General features: G+C 36.9%; 3 protein-coding genes across 3 annotated transcripts; 2 read left to right on the top strand and 1 right to left on the bottom strand.

The window, feature by feature from the left end:
• Positions 1 to 1,734: 1,734 nt before the first annotated feature.
• Positions 1,735 to 2,471, bottom strand: LOC111468524 (histone H2B-like). Its single transcript, XM_023113767.1, has one exon. The coding sequence runs from the start codon at positions 2,413 to 2,415 to the stop codon at positions 1,993 to 1,995; it is 423 nt and encodes a 140-aa protein (XP_022969535.1). The 5' UTR covers positions 2,416 to 2,471; the 3' UTR covers positions 1,735 to 1,992.
• Positions 2,472 to 17,891: 15,420 nt separating this feature from the next.
• LOC111468523 (histone H2B) lies at positions 17,892 to 18,653 on the top strand. The gene has a single exon (XM_023113766.1). It carries the CDS (start codon positions 17,962 to 17,964, stop codon positions 18,385 to 18,387), a length of 426 nt encoding a protein of 141 aa, XP_022969534.1. The 5' UTR covers positions 17,892 to 17,961; the 3' UTR covers positions 18,388 to 18,653.
• A 992-nt stretch (positions 18,654 to 19,645) lies between these two features.
• On the top strand, positions 19,646 to 20,134 carry LOC111468572. The gene has a single exon (XM_023113826.1). It carries the CDS (start codon positions 19,646 to 19,648, stop codon positions 20,132 to 20,134), a length of 489 nt encoding a protein of 162 aa, XP_022969594.1.
• Positions 20,135 to 20,791: the final 657 nt, after the last annotated feature.

The following is a 20,791-nucleotide window of genomic DNA, read 5'->3' as shown; positions in this document are numbered from 1 at the left end:
TAGCAAAGGCGTGAAGGGCTATAGATTATGGTATCCAAAAACAAGTAAGATTGTTAATAGTCGAGATGTGACATTCGATGAGTCTGAAATGTTTTTGCGAAAAATTGAAAATAATGACAAGGCATTGAAGCAAGTGGAGAAGATGGTGTTCTCTCCTAATATGGTTGCTCCTATTGAAGAACCTATTGATTAGGTAGATGAGTTCTATTGATCCGGTAGATAATAACTCAGATGTCTTAGAACAGGGGAGCAAAGCCTTGTAAATGAAAGAGTGGAGTAACCCAAGTCTACCGCCAAGAATAGACTAAGAAGGGTAATTTGAAAACCTGCCATAGCATATGTTTTCTGTATGATTGATGGAGTTTCCAATAGTTACAAAGATGTTATAGATGTTATTCGGGATAGCTTACCAAATTTGGGATTTGGTACAACTTACCAAAGGTAAAAAGGAAATTGGTGAATATGAATCAGCAAATAAATCAAATTTGGGATTTGGTACAACTTACCAAAGGTAGAAAGGAAATCGGTTTACCAAAGGTAGAAAGGAAATCAGTTATAAATGGGTTATGAAAAAAAAAAAGAAAATTCTTTTTCGTATAGGTATTGAGGCTTGAGGTGGTAGCAACCAACAGGTATTAAGGCTTGAGATGATAGCAACCAATGATAGCAACCAACTCAGACAAAGATGAAGATGGTTTAAATTGTCATAAGTTTTGATTTGATTATTTGAATTAGATTTAATTATACTATATTTAGGGAGATTAGATTTTGTAATGCTATATAATAGCTAATTTTATTTTCAATAGCATGCAAGATTTCTTCCTCCATTCCTAACTAGTGGTATCCGGATTTGGAGGAGTTTGTATGTGAGGTATTAACTTGTAACACCTTGTTTATTAGTGATTTGCTACCGTGGATGAAGGGAAACTTCCTCTTTCTGAACCACGTAAATATCTTGGTGTCTCTTTGTGTAATTCCGTTCGTTAGTGTTGTGAGTACATTTGTTCCGCTTTCGGCATACAACAGTTTTCTCGTCCTCTTACTCTCGTGAGATAAGCAAAAGGTCATTTAACACTACCATACACAAGCTTAATGGCCTATGGCCCAAGTAAAATAGTATGATAAACCAATGGTTAAGGAGAAAAATAAATTGTCACCTGGATCATCCACATAGAGTTTTGCGCCTCTTGAAACACAGAACATGATCCAAAATGGGCATGTGACCAAGCCCAGCCTCAGTTTGTTTGATTGATGGGGACTATGTTTATTGTTTGAAGACAGGTTGCCAACAATTCTCAAACGTGTTGGATGATGAGCTCCCTAGAATTTCACTCACAAGAGGAGAGGACACCTTTCACTATCACCGTCACTCACTCAACTGGTTTGATACTCTGAATTAGTTTCTCAACAAAATGATTCAAGTCCACTAATAAGAAATTGAGAACGGACTGAAGGAATGTAAACACAGAAATGAACGGATAGCCAATTTCTTGGCATGTCAGAACATCTAACAGCAACTGTGGATATGGTTTGAACCTAAGTTGAAATGACTATTACACTCCAAAATCTACTTCGATGAGGTAAGGTAACCTATGCAAATTGTGGATTGGTTTGGACCAACTATAGAGAAATTCTTAAACTATTAGGACAAAACTCACAAACTCGAGTAGATGAAATTAGGGGAAATCCAACCGAAAGTAAGCTTTCACAATAAGGCCAGAATCAATCAAAATATGCAACAAAAGAAAGCGAAATCAACTATTCAGAACATTCAGATCGATTTTTACACGAGAAACCATTAGATCAAGCACAAAGATCGAACATCTAAAAATCTCAACAATGAGGCGAAGATCTAGCAAGCAGCTAAAGGAATCTCATCATATTACCCGATTCATTCGTCCAATTCCAACTTATGCATCGAAAGGAAGCGAAATCACCGATTACGAGCAGTTAGATCAATTTTTACACGAGAATAGCCTAAATTCTATCAATCTAAGAGCTAGTAAACTTGGTAACAGCCTTGGTGCCCTCAGAGACGGCGTGCTTAGCCAACTCACCAGGAAGAACAAGGCGCACAGCGGTTTGGATCTCCCGAGAGGTGATGGTCGGCTTCTTGTTGTAGCGAGCGAGTTTGGAGGATTCCTGAGCGAGCTTCTCGAAGATATCGTTGATAAAACTGTTCATAATCCCCATGGCCTTACTGGAGATTCCAATGTCAGGATGAACTTGCTTGAGGACCTTGAAGATGTAGATCTTGTAAGTCTCCACGCTCTTCTTCGCCTTCTTCTTCTTATCGGCGCCGTCTTTGGGAAGCTTCTTCTCTGCTCTCGGCTTCTTCTCCGCCGGAGCCTTGTCGGCCTTCTTCTCCTCCGCCGGCTTCTTCTCGGCGGGCTTCTTCTCGGCCTTCGGCGCCATTGCTAAGATACAAACGAATTTGAAAATTCCTCAGTAATGGATTCTTAGTGTGAGCAAAGTGACGAAACGAGGGACTTGGTATTTATCGATTTGAATGGGGTGATGTGATTGGTTAGTTTCGTTTCGACTCGGATTGATGACGTGGACGGTTCAGATTAGCGGAGGCTTTTTAAGAGGCGCGTTTTGGCCGATTTCCTCGTGAAATTTTTTTTTGAAGGATTTGGTTTTGGCGGCCCTATTTCGCGGGTCATTCGTTTAGAGCTAAAAAAATATTGAACAATAACGATGTGTTTTTATTTTCCCTCTCAATTAATAATTATCCTTAATTTTAAAAAATATAGCTTTTATAAAAAAAAAATATTAGTAAATTATTTAAAAAATGTTCTAAACTTTTTAAAATGTTGAAAAAATATTTTTGAATTTTCAAAAACTTCATGCATACTTTAATAATTTTAACACTTCTTATTTTCAAAAATAGCATTAATACGTTTTAACTTAAAAAAAAATTAATTAGAGATTAAAAAATAAAAGAAAATAAGTATTGAATCCTACGTTTGTAGAAAAATTAAGAAAGTATAAGAGAAGATGGTCTTAATGATTTTCGTCTGTGTATACTATCCTGTTGAATACTTCGATCCTTACTATCATGATTGATTTTTTTTTTATTGTTATTATTATGATTATTATGCTTGAGCTAAGTATCCTACGTGGTGAGATAAAGAATCACTACAAGGGAAGTAAGATTCGGATTACCTTGTTGATCGAACATCTCAAGGCAAGAACATTGTTTGAGATTCGAATCACTTCACAAGCAAGATTGATCATGTCTAACTTGAATAATTCTTGTTGATCAAATATTTCAACGTAAGAACACTTGTTTGAGATTCGAATCACTCCACAAGCAAAATTTGATCATGTCGAGCATGAAAGATTCTACATGCAACCTAAACTACATAAAATCAGAAAAAAAACTTAGTCATTGACTAAAGGAAAGCACAAATGTTTCTTTTACTATATTTTTCAAGTCTACTCACAAATATAACATACATAACTTTGTATAACTTCAAAATGAAACTATTAAAGGCATTCCAGGAGTGGTAACATTCATACTTGATAGTCATAATTAACCATGATATAAATGTAACCTAAAGAAACGTAAAATACAATAACTCTGAATTACTCTAAATTGTAGTCCACCCAAAATTTATTACAATGAAACTTCATCCTTTTTCAACGTGGCATGAATTGAAATATCTTTTGATAATTTCAATAGCCTTTACTTCGCATCTTCATTGAAATATATTGTATGATTAATGTCTCTTAGTTCATATCAATTTGCTCCAAATCGCTCTCGTCCTCAACCAACATCTAGTAAATACTTGAAAAAACATTAAAAACTAGAGTGAATATAGAATACTCATTAAATAGCTTACTTGTAGGCTCTTGATAGTATTTATGGTTGAAGCTAAGGTACCACACTCTAAACTTGACCATAAGACATAAACATGGAGGTTCTATGAGGTTTGGAGCTCTAAGATTCTTGGTTCTAGGTTTTGAGTTCTAAGGTTCTTGTTTCTAGGTTATGAGTTCTAAACCCTTAAAGAGTTTGTTGCTTAGTCTCGCCTTATGCACTTGTGTGGTCCCGAGGGACCCTTGGAGTGTGGATCTCAATGGGCTCCATTTCCTTTTCCACACAAAATACTTAGCACAAGTTTTCATTCTAAAACACCCCTCTAAAAAGATTTGTTAAGTCAAATGGTTGGTAAACAATGTCGTAAATTGTCATAAGTTTTTATTTGATTTGGTTATTTGGATTAGATTTAGTCATACTAGGGTTTAGTTATAAATCGGAATTTGATATTGGGATTTGGAAGAGTTTTGAGGGTCACATTATATTTCTTAAGTGACATATTGGTGAGAGTCTTTGTAGTGTGATAGTGAGGTATTCACTTGTAACACTTGGTTTATGAGTGGTTGGTTGCTACCCGTGGATGTAGGGGAACTTTTTCTCTCCGAACCACGTAAATATCTTGGTGTCTCTTTATGTAATTTTGTTCATTGGTGTTGTGAGTACATTTGTTCCGCTTTCGGCGCACAACAAGTGGTATCAGAGCCTGATTGTGGTATTTTAGGTATTGTGGAATTTTTTGCCTCATCGACCACTAGACGTGCTCACAATCATGCTTATTTTCTTGAAAATGGCAGAATCATTTGGAATTAAATCACGGCGTGGATCGAGATTTTTGAGTTCCAATCTCGAAGTAGAGAAATTTGATGGAACCAATAATTTTGGTGTTTGGCGAGGCGAAGTTAGCCATTTGCTAGTCATGCAAGATCTTGATGCTTCTCTCTAAGAGGTGATGCCGGAAAACATGACAGAAGCAGAATGGACGAAATTAAATCGGCAAGCTTGCGGAATTATTCGATCTTGTCTTGGCAAGGATAAAAAATATCCATTTATGAGGGTGACCATGGCGAAAGAACTATGGGACAAGCTTGAGGCGAAATATATGCCAAAGAGCGTGAAAAATAAACTCTATTTGAAAAAGAAACTCTTCCGTTTTGACTACAAGAAATGTATCTCAATGGCTGAGCATTTGGATGATTTTAACAAAATCATCACTGACTTGCTCAATCTTGATGTTAAGATTGATGACGTAGACAAGGTGTTGTTATTAAATTCTTTCTGGGAGTCCTACGAGTTTTTAGTAACCACTCTACTGCATGGAGCTTATGATATTGATTTTGAAGATGTTTCAAATGCCTTGATGAATAATGAGGTGCGAAAGAAGGAAAATGAGGCATATCAAGATTCTAGCTCAAATGTTCTCACTGCTCGTGAAAGGACTTCTACTTGGAAAAGGAGCGAATGTGGAGAGTCCCAATCAAAGTCGAGAGGTAGATATGGTAATTGGAAAACTTGATAAAAATGAGTGTGCATATTGTCGACAGAAAGGCCATTGGAAGAAAGATTGCCCAATCTTAAAAGAGAATGGGTCAAAGTCCAATGTGGTTAGAGATGACGACACTGATACAGATAATGCCTTAACGATCTCCTCATCAATCAGCCAAAGCAGTGAATGGATTCTTGATTCTTGGTGCTCCTATCATATGTGTTCCAACAGAGAGATGTTTTTGGACTTCAAAGAGTTCAATGGTGGAGTTGTCTATATGGGCAATGATAGTACTTGCAAGATGACGGGAATCGGCTCAGTACAAATCAAGATGTTTGACGAGGTTATACGAAAACTCAATGCTATGAGGTATGTCCCTGACTTGAAGAAATATTTGATTTCTCTTGGCGTTTTGGATGTGAGTGGTTATCGCATCATTTTGGAAGGAGGGAATTTGAAAGTAGCTCGTGAAGCTTTGGTGGCAATTAAAGGAACTAGAAGAGGTAGCATATACTACCTCAACGAAACCACAATAATTGAGCATGCTGCTGTGGCAAGTTCGAAAGAACAAGACATATCGAAATTATGGCACATGAGACTTGGGCATGCGGGTGAGAAGGCGCTTCAGACATTGGTGAACCAAGGAGTTCTTAAGGGTGCCACAATAGGTAAAATTGATTTCTGTGAACATTGTATATTTGGTAAACAAAAAAATGTGAAGTTTTGTACAGCTATACATCAAACAAAGGGCATTTTGGATTATGTTCACATTGATGTATGGGGCCCCACGAAGAATGTCTCATTAGGAGGAAAGAGGTGGTTTGTCACCTTTATTGATGACTACTCGAGGAGAGTTTGGATGTATCCCATGAGACGCAAAAATGAGGTTATCCAAATCTTCCTAGAGTGGAAGAAGATGGTAGAGAATCAAACGGACAGGAAAATAAAAAAGTTGAGATCAGACAACAGTGGAGAATATACTTATGATCCATTTCTTAAAGTATGCCGAGATGAAGGGATCGAACAACACTTCACTGTTCCTGGTAAGCCACAACAAAATGGAGTTGCTGAGGGAATGAACCAAACATTAATAGAGAAGTTCGATGCATATTGTCTCAAGCAGGATTGAGTAAGGCTTTTTGGGTTGAGGCTCTCAGTTATGCAGTTCACTTGGTGAGTCGTTTACCTGTTTTTGAAAATGGTGGGAAAACTATGCTTGAGGTATGGTCGAGTACTCCTGTTAGTGATTATGATAAGTTGCATGTGTTTGGGTGTCCTGCTTATTATCATGTGGCAGACTCAAAGTTGGATCATAGAGCAAAAAAAACCAAGTTTATGGGCTTTAGCAAAGGCGTAAAGGGCTATAGGTTATGGTGTCCAGAAACAAGTAAGATTGTTAATAGTCGAGATGTGACATTCGATGAGTCTGGAATGTTTTTGCAGAAAATTGAAAATAATAATGAGGCATTGAAGCAGGTGGAGAAGGTGGTGTTCTCTCCTGATATGGTTGCTTCTATTGAACAACCTATTGATCAGATAGATTATAACTCTGATGTCTTAGAACAAAAGGAGCAAAGCCTTGTAAATGAAATAGTGGAGGAAACTGAGTCTATCGCCAAGAATAGACCACGAAGGGTAATTCGAAAACCTGCAACGTTTGATGATATGATTGCATATGCTTTCTCTATGATTGATGGAGTTCCCAACATACGTATTGAGGCTTGAGGTGGTAGCAACCAACTCAGTTATCAACTTAGAGATCTTATGATAAGGTGGAGATTGTTGTAAATTGCCATAAGTTTTTATTTGATTTGGTTATTTGGATTAGATTTGATTTGATTTTTGGATTAGATTTGATTTGGTTTTTGGATTAGATTTGATTTGGTTATTTGAATTAGATTTAGTCATAACAAGGTTTAGTTATACATCAAGATTTGATATCGGAATTTGATATCGGGATTTGGGGGAGTTTTGAGGGTCACATTGTATTTATTGAGTGACATATTGGTGAGAGTCTGTGTAGTGTGATAGTGAGGTATTCACTTGTAATACTTGGTTTATTAGTGATTGGTTGCTACCCGTGGATGTAGGGGAACTTCTTCTCTCCGAACCACGTAAATATCTTGGTATCTCTTTGTGTAATTCCGTTCATTGGTGTTGTGAGTACATTTGTTCCGCTTTCGGAGCACAACAAACAACACGAATCTGAGAAAAACCTTATGACTAAAATTTGAACTAGGATTTAGAATATAGATTTGGCCTGATATAGAAAATCAACCCAAGAGAAAGTATGAAACGGATTACCTTGATGATCAACATCAAGAGTAAAGAAAACTCGTGATTCGAAACACTCCATAAGAGGTTTGATCAATACCACTTGAATGACTCTACATGCAAGTTTTAGACACAAAAATTTGCAAAGAAAGTTTAGCTCTCAACAAAACTCGATGTCTAATCAAAGAAAAGAAGGCTTTATATAGCCCTTACAACCTTAACAACTCTCAAATTAAATCGGCTAGTAAATGAAAAATATCCATAACCTCCATATTAAAATGGCTAGTTAATGGTGGAATAGAGTAACCTATGTGGGTTACAATATAATTTAACTCCTATATTTAAAACTAGCTTAAATATGACAAACAAATAGTTAAACTATAATTAAATAATACAATTAATAAAATGTGCTTATTGACTCATCCTTGGACTAGTTTCATAAATTCAGCGGAGTTCATTCAATGCAACTTAAAGTGCATTTAATTCATCTCTTTCTTGAAGCTCAACTTTGCACAACATATAAGGGAGGTCTCCAGCGTCTTATAGAATTTCCTTTGATGAGCTCACCATAGCTTGAATATAACTGTATAAGGTTTGTTGTAGCTTCTTAGCTCTCGTCCTTGTAATTGGACCTTGAGGTATGGAAATTCCTTGGTCATGGTTCATATCATTCTCCCCCTCTTGAGAAAGATTCGTCCTCGAATCAAAGCCATCACCTACATCAAAAGGACTCAAATCAACAACATCAAAAGTTGTACTAACACCGTACTTACCTGGTAAATCAATTTTATAAGCATTGTCGTTGATACGCTCAAGAACTTGAAAAGGTCCATCTCCTCGTGGTAAAAGCTTAGATTTTCTTTGAGTAGGAAATCTTTCTTTTCGGAAATGCACCCAAACCCAATCTCTTGGCTTGGAGATGACAATCTTACGTCCTTTATTAATTCGAGTGGCAACCTTGGAATTTTGTTTCTCAATTTGTTCTTTCACTTGTTTGTGCAGTTTATGAACAAACTCAACCTTGGCATTTGCATCAAAATTCACAAACTCTTTTGACGGTATGGGTAACAAGTCAATGGGGGTTAAAGGATTAAAGTCATAAACAATTTCAAAAGGGGTGTGTTTAGTAGTGCTATGAACAACCCTATTATATGCAAATTCTATAAAGGGCAAACAATCCTCCCAAGTCTTAAGATTCTTATCAATAATAGCCCTAAGCATAGCAGTCATGGTTCTGTTAACAACTTCAGTTTGTCCATCCGTTTGAGGATGACAAGTAGTTGAATATACTAGCTTAGTTCCTAACTTATCCCATAAAACACGCCAAAAGTGGCTTAAAAATTTTACATCACGATCAGTAACGATGCTTTTAGGAATGCCATGCAATCCTACAACTTCCCTAAAAAACCGGTCTGCAATATGTTTTGCATCATCAGTTTTGTGACAAGGAATAAAATGAGTCATTTTACTAAATCGATCAACCACAACAAAGATGCTATCATAACATTTCCTAGTCCTAGGTAAACCTAAAACAAAATCCATTGATATATCAATCCAAGGATCATTAGGAACCGGTAATGGGGAGTATAAACCATGTTGTTGAAGCCTAAAATTAGCTTGTTTACATGCTATGCAATGAACACAAACTTTATGAACATCATGTCTCATTTTAGGCCCAAAAAAAAAGTTTAGAGAGCATATCATAAGTTTTAGAAACTCCATGGTGTGCCATTAAACCACCTCCATGAGCTTCCCTCACAAGTAGCTCACGGATGGAACAAGATGGTATGCAAAGTTTGCCTTTTCGGAACAAAAATCCATCTAACAACAAGTAATTATCCACAATGAGTCCTTTTTCACAAGATTCAACAAAAGGAGCAAAGAACATGTCATGTTAATACAAATCCTTTGTGTTCAAAACCCAACAACCTAGCATTCAGAGTATTGAGGAGGACATACCTTCGTGATAAAGCATCTGCAACAATGTCCTCCTTACCTTGTTTATATTTTATGACATAAGGGAATGTTTCAATAAATTCTAACCACTTAGCATGTCGTCTGTTGAGTTTATTTTGTACTCTCAAATGCTTTAAACTTTCATGATCCGTATGAATAATGAACTCCTTAGGCTAAAGATAATGTTGCTAGGTTTGCAATGCACGAACCAAAGTATAAAGCTCTTTGTCATAAGTTTGATACCTCAAAAATGCACCAGTCAACTTCTCACTAAAGAACATTAAAGTCTTTGATTTTGCATTAATACAGCACCTATCCCTACTCCACTAGCATCACATTCAATTTCAAAAGTAGACTCAAAATTAGGTAATGCAAGCAAGGGAAATATTAAAAGCAAGTTCTTAATCTTTTTCCCCATATAAAAGATACATTTTTCTTAACAAGTTCATTCAAGGGTGAAGCAATTGTACTAAAATTCTTAATGAACCTACGGTAGAAACTTGCAAGACCATGAAAACTTCTTACCTCACTTACATTTTTAGGTGTAGGCCAATCTTTTATAGCCTTCACTTTCTCCTCATCAACCTCAACACCATTAGATGAAACTACAAACCCAAAAAAGTTAACTTTTTCCATGCAAAAGCTACATTTCTTTAAATTTACGTACAAACATTCGTTGCTTAAAGTAGTCAAAACATTGCGTACATGGGTAATATGATCATCTAAAGATTTAGAGTAAACAAGGATGTCATCAAAATAAACAACCACAAACTTACCTAAGTATTCTCGTAAGACATGGTTCATTAGTCTCATGAATGTACTAGGTGCATTTGTTAATCCAAAAGGCATAACCAACCATTCATAAAGACCATACTTGGTTTTAAAAAGCTGTTTTCCACTATCCCCAATATGCATGCGAATTTGATGATAATCTGATTTTAAATCAATCTTAGTAAAAAGACTACATCCATGCAATTCATCAAGCATAACATCTAATCTGGGAATTGGATGCCTATACTTTATAGTTATCTTGTTTATAGCCCTACAATCAACACACATACACCAAGAACCATCTTTCTTAGGTACAAGAATAACTGGAACAGAACAAGGACTCAAACTTTCACGTGCATACCCTTTAGCAAGGAGTTCACTTACTTGCCTTTGTATCTCTTCAGCCTCCTTTGGATTAGTCCTATAAGCTGGTCGGTTTGGAATGGGCGCGCCAGGAATGAAGTCAATCTTGTGTTCAATCCCTCTAAGTGGTGGCAAACTACTAGGCTTCTCCTCGGAAAATAAATCTTCAAACTCTTGCAAAAGCACAACAAAATCACTAGGCAAAGAAGGGTTAAGCATGTTAGTAAAGTAACAAGATCCCTTGCACATAAGTACAAGAATAGTCTGGTTAGAGAGCAAAACATTCCTAGCCTCACTTGATCTAACATACAAGCTTACTGATTTGGCTTTTCTCTCTTTTTTTTCTCTAGGCTGAGTGTTACTCTCTTGCTTTTCCCTCAAGCTCTTTTTTTCACTTGATTCTTTTTCAATCTCTACTTTTGCATCAACCTCTTGTCTTTTTTTTTTCAAGTTTGCAATGATCAATAAATACATCTTTTGGAGACAATGGAATAAGAGAAGTTTTTCTACCGTTGTGAGTAAAAGAGTATCGATTTGCATACCCATCATACATTACCCGACGATCAAATTGCCAAGGCCTCCCCAGTAGTAAATCTCCAACATGCATGGATACAACATCACATAAAACATCATCAACATATTTTCCAATAGTAAAAGAAACAAGAGTTTGTTGAGTTACTCGTACTTCCCCACAATCATTCATCCATTGAAGCTTGTAGGGTCTTGGATGTGGTTGTGTTTTTAAATTATGTCTTTTGACCAGAATGGAACTCACAACATTGGTGCAACTACCGCTATCAATTACAACACTACAAGGTACAGATTGAACAAGACACCGAGTTTGAAACAAGTTCTCCCTTTGGTCTAGGCCGTCCTCCTTAATGTGGGTGTTTAGAGCTCGTCGAGTAACCAAAGATATATGTGTAGGGTCCTCTTCACTAAACTCCTCACTCTCATCAATTTCCTCATTTATGTCGTCATGTGCCTCGTCATCCGTAACAATTTCTCCCTCCTTGATGGTCATAATTCTTGCATTTGGGCAATCTCTACTATGTGTCCTACCCCTTGACATCTCCAACACTTTAAATCTCTATTTCGAACATTAGACTTTTCTACTTTTTCTTTCCCCGTTCTAGAACTCTCCCCTTTCTCAAATTTAGCTTGAGGCTTCTCATTAATCTCTTGATTTCTATGCTTATAATCAATGTTCTTACTATCCCTTTTCCATGTAGAAGTAGAATTGGGAAAAGTTTTAGAAGAATACCATCGAGACCTTCGTTGGATTTGCCTCTCGATCTTAATTGCAATGTGCAACAACTCCTCAATATTAGAATAAGGTTGTAAATCAGTCTTGTCCGCAATCTCTGTGTTTAACCCATTAAGAAACCGCGCCATGAGAGCCTCCATGTCCTCATCGAGTTCAAGTCGATCCATCAATGTATCCATCTCCTTGTAATAATCCTCCACAGATTTACATTCTTGTTTCAATGCTTGAAGCTTTTGCGCCAAGTCCGGGTGAAAATATTGTGGAACAAAACGCTTCCTCATGAACTCTTTGAACTCGACCCATGAATCAATTGGTGCTTTAAGATTTCTTCTCCTACTTGACATCAATTTATCCCACCAAATTTGAGCATATTGTTTGAATTGAGCAATTCATAACAGTACCTTCTTTTCATCACTAAAGTTATGACAATTGAACACCGACTCCACCGTTTTCTCCCATTGAAGGTACTCCTCTGGATCAGTTTTGCCATAAAACTTGGGGAGTTTTAATTTGATGCTCCCCACGTTACGATCAATTCTATCATCATAAGGAACTCGTTGTTGTAAATTATGATACCTTCTTCCATGGTCTCTCCCTCGCATCAAGCCATGACCAACCGCATGTGGATTATCCTCGTGGTGATCAGAATTGTCGCCCTCATATGTATCGGTTGAGGGCGTAGGTAGTGGAATCCTCTGTCGAGCTTGATTTTGAATCTCCAATCTGTCTATTCGATCAGTCAACTCTTCTATTCCTCGAATTAGTCTTTCCATGGTTCGTTGTTGTGCTTCTCTCAATCGTGCATCAGTAATGTCAGTATTGTCGTCTGGATTTTCCATGCTACAAAAGAAAGGTAAAAGAAAAAAAGGGCCTCACAAGCACTCCCTCACGTGTATTCACTCGTAAATGTAGTTCACTCGTGTTTAGCACTCAACACTTGAATCAATGTGTCACTCCCTTACAAACTCACCCTCACAATTGAGCACACACAAATCACACTCCAAAAAATAAATTGGGATGTGAGACAAGCTATGTTATAGAGCTAAGTGCAATTCAAAGTGAATAGACAGCACACTCAACACATACACAAGGGTATTGACGGAGCAATCCAAATAACAACAAAGAAACGAATTAAAGAAAGAAAATGATTAAGGATTAAAGAAAGGAGATGATTAAGGACTAATTTAGACGTAGTAACATATGAGAGTTACATATAATAATAAAAAAAGAAAGACATTTAACATCAATAAGCTTTCTTTCTTTCAATGGTTTTTTTTTTTTATTTATTTTTATTTTTATTATTATTATTATTTTTTTTTTTAATTTTTTTTTTATATATATATATATATATTTTTTTACTTCTGATTGGTAAAACCCTAATCAATTTACCAACCAGAAAATTGATTTAGAAGATCTAAAAATTATAAGAGAATTAAAAGAGATAAGCGCAATGAAACATATATCCGATCTTGAGCTGAAGATTTGATACCAAATGATATGAAAAATCAACCCAAGGGAAAGTATGGAACAGATTACCTTGATGATCAAGATCAAGAATAAACAAAACTCATTTCTAAACTCGTGATTCGAATCACTTCACAAGAGGTTTGATCAATACCACTTGAATGACTCTACATTCAAGTTCTAAACACAAGAATTTGCAAAGAAAGTTTAGCTCTCAACAAAGCTAAAATATAAATTATATTCTTAATTCCAAAATCGGATGTCTAATCAAAGAAAAGAAAGGCTTTATATAGCCCTTACCCCCTTAACCTATGTGATATATAACTCCCAAATTGAATGGGCTAGTAAATGAAAAATACCCATAACCTCCATATTAAAATGTCTAGTTAATGGTGGAATATAGTAACCTTGTGGGTTACAATATAGCCTTAACTTCTATATTTAAAACTAGCTTAAATATGACAAACAAATAGTTAAACTATAATTAAATAATGCAATTAATAAAATGTGCTTATTGACTCATCCTTGGACTAGTTTCATAAATTCAGCGGAGTTCATTAAATGCAACTTAAAGTGCATTTAATTAATCTCTTTCTTGAAGCTCAACTTTGCACAACATATAAGGGAGGTCTCCAACGTCTTCTAGAATTTTCTTTGATGAGCTCACCATAGCTTGAATATAACTGTATAAGATTTGTTGTAGCTTCTTAGCTCTCGTCCTTGTAATTGGACCTTAAGATATGGAAATTCCTTGGTCGTGGTTCATATCATGGCCCATAGTGGCCCCCGCATTCCTCTACATCTCCCGCGACATAGTCTGAGTCTAACATCTTGCAAAATTGTTGTGCATCTTGCAAAAAAAAATATGAACAGGATATCCCACCTACGTGAGGAAAACATAAGATCATGATGTACTACGTAAATGGGAGGTCTAAAAGAACTTGAGGTATAAGGCACGTCCAAGTAAAGTAGTACCTAGCTATATGCGCCTCATATTAGGCTTAGGTCATGATTGTGCCTTGACTAGTCTATATCCTTAAAGAAATTGTATAAGTTTTTAGGTTCATGTACCTCACTCTAAGGGTCTTTTAAAGGCTTAGGGTCATGATTGTGCCTTGACTAGTCTATATCCTTAAAGCAAATGTATAAGTTTTTAGGTTATCATAAAAAGCTAAGTCACAACAATAGCCTACAACGCTCTACATAACTCATAATGGCCCTACTTCAAGAATATATGTCATGCTCATGTCTAACCTTCTTAATGCATAACTCATACGTAATATCATAATTATCAATAAAATCATAAAACATCATAATAAGCATGGTAGAGGCATTTTCGTCATTTCACTCTTATCATTGGTTCATGCACTAAACATGCTTCTATTACCTTTAAGTTTAGCATGTATCATAAATTCATAGTATAAAACTCTAATTTAATATTTCCTACACCGCGGATATCATTTAGTGAGTTATTTTCATAATTTACTCGATTTTAGGTCATATTAGGTAATTCCGAGTAAAACAACTTAACTTCCTAAGGGCAATTCTAAGTAATCCCTTCAAGCATTTCTTATGAAAGAACAAGATGATTGTTTACTTACTCGATCGCATTCGATGGCTCGATTCAAATCCTTTCTAAGCACAAAAAATCCTTCAAAATTTCTTGGGTAGGTCCGAGTTTGCATTTAAAAACCATTAGAATTTCTATAAGAACATGCATTCAAGGAGTTAATTTGGCTTTTAAAGTAAATGTGGGTAAGAAAAATCATGAATTAAATCGGACACATCATCATCTTTTTTATCGAAATAGGAGAAAATGCATGTTGTCCTTACCTCCGCCATTTGAAACTCGCCTATGTCAGTTCTCTATAGTGACTTATGTTTTAAGAAGAAGGTTTTAGAAAACGGGGGCAAAGAGAGATTTGGAAAGAGAGTTTGAAAGTAACGAAGAAAGCAATATTATAAGCTAGTAAACAAAGAAGGCAACAACGACTTAGATAGCATATAACTCTAGGTAGGAAGAATTGAAAACTAGCACATTCTTAGGCATTTTAGGCTTACGAGACGCATACATAATTTTGCCAAAATTTGATATGGTTAGAAAATACAATAAGAAACTATACATCATAAAAAGCGGTAAAGGAAAGCAATAAAGTGGTACAATACAAGAGGTTTGGCATGAAACAGGCATCAACCATGAACAACACGCCTTTGACAAGTATGACCGTGACACGCCGCACATGAAATGGCTAGAGAAGAGGCACAAATCGCCTTTATTTTTTCATTCCTGTATGTGTGCATGAAAGTTGTACCATCTCCTCGTGATATGACCTCTTTGCAACCAGCTATCTATGTGCATTACGATTGAACTACTGTGTTGTGATTCTTACTTGTGGCAACTACCTAAATCAAATTGGGACCCCCATCAAATCCACCCCCTCATGGATCCCATCAAATCCACCTCCCTTTGGGGCCAGCATCCTTACTAACACACCGTCTCGTGTCTTCTCCGAGGAAAGGTTTCCACACCCTTTAGGGTCAGTGTCCTTATTAGCACACTGCTTTGTGTCGACAGGGAAACAACCTCCTTACCGGCACATCACCTAGTAACCTGGCTCTGATACCATTTATAACGGTCCAAGCATGGACTTTTTCTTCTAGGATTCCCCTCAAGGCTTTAAAACGGGTTGGTAGAAAAAGTTTCACTTATAAAGGGTGTTTCATACTCCTCCCCAACCAATTTAAAAAGAAAAAAAGATCATGTAACTTACAGCTAGCTACAAGTAAATATAAACGCGTCATAATTTCTTTTTTTTTTTTAATTTTTTTTTAAAGAAACATCAATTTCCTCCTTGACTTAAGTATTTTTTTTATTATGAAAAAAAAAAAACGTGATAGCATTGAACCTACTAAAATTAATAACATTTACGAAAATCAAACTAATCGATTCAACAAAACAAACAACTAGAAAGTTTCAACTCTCAACATTGTTCGTTGCCCATATGACATAGTTCATCTAATCTAAAAGCTTATAGATATTAGTGTGTTTTAATTACGAGTAAGTAACGGTACCAAGTTTTAGATGATTATTAAAATGCTCTTTTACCGACAAATATGTAAGCCCATTTTGAGCATTGTGTTTACTACTAGGTAGTAGAATGGTAATGTGATAAATAATTTAATTCGTCCAAAACAATGTCGACTAACGGAAAACTTTTACCCCTTTACTTTTAGCTCCTGTTGAGTATTATTGAGAGGAGTAGTTCACATTGGCTAATTAAGAGGTAGATCGTGAGTTTATAAGTAAAGAACACCAAGAGCAAAGACATGAAAGTTTATACTCATAGTGGACAATATCATATAACTGTGGAGGGTTGTAGTTGCTAACAGTTCCAATAACCAAACATCCTTACTCCTCGTGAAAGAATTCCATGGACTCAAACCCTAGATTGGCAACCCACTCGAAAGCATCTCCCTCAACAACATCAAACAATCATAAACTCTATGGTTAGCCCAAAAAACCAAGCGAAGTCATCCATATGTGAAGAAGTTCCCAAGTACGTTTGTGATCTTGAGCCTTCAATTGCCCATACGTCGGAAAAAGTAGAAGTCCCACTCCTATTAAAATAGGAATTGGAAGTGAGATGAAAGGTATGATCCATGAATATTGATACATATATTCCATAAAAAAAAGTATATTTAATTCCTAATTAATTTTTTTTATTCACCCACTCTTTATCTCTCTTCAAAAGGATCCGTCAATAAAAAAATTTAGTCAACTTTAACAACAGTTATCTATCCATCTAACACTATCCAAATTATTCATCTTCTCACTTTGATACCACTGATTCAAACATTGTGATATCCATAACAATATGATATTGTTCATTTTGAGCATAAACTTTCATTACTTTATTGTTTGTTTTCCCAAAAAACTTTGTATCAATGGAGATAGTGTCACTTATTTGTATACCCATGATCTAATCAATATGAGACTCTCATAATAGTCATCTATCCGTCTAGTACTATTAAGTCGACTCATTTGGTATCTGAATTTTTTGATCGATAGCCGAAACAAACATTTGGTATCTGAATTAGAATGCCGAAATAGATTCATCACTGAACAACGTTGTTGGAGGACATGCGATGACGATGAAGAGTGGAAAGGAGTGGAGATGCTCTTGTACCCATTACTCACACAGAGTAACTATATAGCGTGAGCATTAAAGATGAGTGTTAATTTACAAACACAAGACGCATGGAATGCCATCGAGCATAGGATAAATTAATATAATAATTAATTCAAGATTTTTATTCACTCTAACCCTAAAGTCCAAAGAACCAACATTTAATCAAATATAGCCGTCAGATTCGCATTCCCTAATCTCTACCGCCCACGTCACCAATCCGCGTGGAAACAAATCGAACCAATAACATCGCGCCGTCTCCATCTTTAAATACCCATCTCCTCCTTCCTTAACTTATAACTTTTCATTTCTCTTCCCCTAACACAGATTTCATCTCCAAGAAATTTCCAAATCCCTTCGTTACTCAACAATGGCGCCAAAGGCTGAGAAGAAGCCTGCCGAGAAGAAGCCAGCGGAGGAGAAGAAGGCCGAGAAGGCTCCGGCGGAGAAGAAGCCGAGAGCAGAGAAGAAACTTCCAAAAGACGGCGCGGATAAGAAGAAGAAGAAGGCGAAGAAGAGCGTGGAGACTTACAAGATCTACATCTTCAAGGTCCTCAAGCAAGTTCATCCTGACATTGGAATCTCCAGCAAGGCCATGGGGATTATGAACAGTTTCATCAACGATATCTTTGAGAAGCTCGCTCAGGAATCCTCCAAGCTCGCTCGCTACAACAAGAAGCCAACCATTACCTCTCGGGAGATCCAAACCGCAGTGCGCCTTGTTCTTCCTGGCGAGTTGGCCAAGCACGCCGTCTCTGAGGGCACCAAGGCTGTTACCAAGTTTACTAGCTCTTAGATTGATAGAATTTAGGGAATTCTCGTGTAAAAATTGATCTAACTACTCGGGATCGGTGATTTCGCTTCCTTCCGATGCATAAGTTGGAATGGACGAATGAATCGGGTAATTTGATGCGATTCCTTTAGCTGCTTGCTAGATCTTCGCCTCATTGTTTAGATTTTAAGGTATTTGATCTATAGAATTGGACCTAATTTTTACTTCTGTAGTTTTCACTTGTGCATCACTATGCGAGTGAACTCTGATCTGCATTTCGTACCATGAACGAGAAGGATTTAGGGTTTTGGTTCATTGTGCGCGAATCCGGCAAATTTGGCCCAAGCTGTGATCGAGATGGCCTATTGGGCCTGGCTGTTTCCGTTGAGTAGAGAAGGTTTATTGGGCCGAGCTCAGTTTTTTAAAGTCCAATAGAATATAATATGAAATTATATATTTATGTATTAAATATCACAAATTTATAAACGTTATATTATTTTCTAAATGGAAACTATTTATTATAAAATTTCTTTGTAATTAATATTTTAAAAAAAAGTATAAAAAATGAGTCAACTATTTTTACGTATTGAATATCACAAGGATTTGTTGTGGAGGACGCGTGTAAGGATAAATCCCACGAAATCCAGGGTAGCATTGGGGCCCACATTCACGTGGCAATATGGATCTCTCAGTGCCATAATGCGATACGTGGCAATATCAAAACACGTGTCACCTTTGCATTAACAGGGGAATCGAAGAGGGGACCATTTTCCATCGCGTCGCGTCTAACATTAACACACCCTGGCAAAAAGAAAAAGATGAGCCATCGATGTGGCTTTGGCGGTAGGGTCCACATAGACTCAATTTGTTTACGAATGAGACAAAAACTCATTTCCCCAAAATACCCTCCGCGTCTTCGTGGTGGTGGTTTTTTTTTATTTTAATGATGGATATAAAATAAAAAATTGTAATTTATATATTATTTTAAAGTAAAAAAAAAAAAAAAAGGAAAAATGGAAAAACTTTTAAAGGGAGGAATAAAGGCACGTGACAGTGAGGGAGGCATCAAATCAGGGGTGAAAAAAGAATAATTGGAAACATTTGGGCATAAATTTAAATATAAGAGAAAGTGTGGGCCTTTTGGTAATTTTGCAGGAAGATCTTATCCGATTCTTCATCGTCTTCTTCGTCTTCGTCAATCCCCAAAACTTTTTTAAATGCCCTCTCAAAACTCCTTAAATCAAATCCCCCCGATCTTCATTTCTATTACTTTTCTCCTCCGATGGCGACTGGTAAGAGCTACTCCTCCCGCTCCAAGTTCCGCTTTCTTCCCGCTAGCGAAGTACCCAACCACCGCCGCAGTACTGGCTGCGGCGATTTCGTCTTCGAAATCGACGAATCCGACCTCTTCAACTCCCCGCGCGGCGACGGAGTTTCCAAAACGCGAATCTCCAAGCGGATATCGGCGAAGGTAGTGGACGCTAGAGACGGAAGCGTAACGACAGCGGCGGCGTTGCCGGTTAACATCCCGGACTGGTCGAAGATCCTGAGAAACGAGTACATCGAGAATCGGAGAGATAGGTTCGAGGAAGAGGCGAACTGCGGCGATGAGTTGGAGAAGGATCGATTTAGGATTCCGCCGCACGAGTTTGTGGCGAGGACGAGGATGGCGTCGTTTTCCGTTGAGGAAGGAATTGGAAGAACGTTGAAAGGGAGAGATTTGAGTAGAGTTCGAGATGCGATTTGGCTAAAAACTGGATTCGAAGATTGAATTGAATTCAAATGGATCACAACACGAAGAACATAATAGTTTTGGGAATATTCCTTTTAGAGTATACGAATTCCACTAAAAGTTTTGATGGTTTTCTCTTCTCCACTTCCATCCCTCACCTTTTCCTCTGTTACTTCACCGGCGGTTCTGGGCGGCGTTTCTGATCTGTTTTGTATTTTGTATTTTGTATTTTTAATTGCATGAGAGTTTTACCATAAACGGGTAGCTGCACGCGACTTGAGTACATAACATGATTGAAACCCTACGGGACTGGATGTGCCGTACTTATCAGCACACTATCTATCCATGTATGTGCACATGGACCAATTCATATACTTACCTTGATCTTGACTTGGACACAGTCCATGTATGTGCACATGAATCAATTAGGCGGGCTCATATACGTACAAATACCTGAGTTTGACTTGGTCTGGCGATACCTCAGAAAAAGAAAGGTTCACATAATATCATGATAAACATAAATATCGAAAGTACGGGTTCGTATTAACCTGCATAACAAGGAAGTATCATGATGCACATGAAATACATACATATATCAAGTCCCATAATTTTGGTTCATAACATAACATTAATTACATTTTCTTTACATTTCCAATAATTTTGGTTTGTATGTGCACATGGATCAATTAGGCATGT

This window comes from Cucurbita maxima, unplaced genomic scaffold (genome assembly GCF_002738345.1).
Source record: "Cucurbita maxima cultivar Rimu unplaced genomic scaffold, Cmax_1.0 Cma_Scf00037, whole genome shotgun sequence".
In the NCBI taxonomy this organism is placed as follows: Eukaryota; Viridiplantae; Streptophyta; class Magnoliopsida; order Cucurbitales; family Cucurbitaceae; genus Cucurbita; species Cucurbita maxima.
This window is presented reverse-complemented; position numbering and strand designations above follow the sequence as displayed.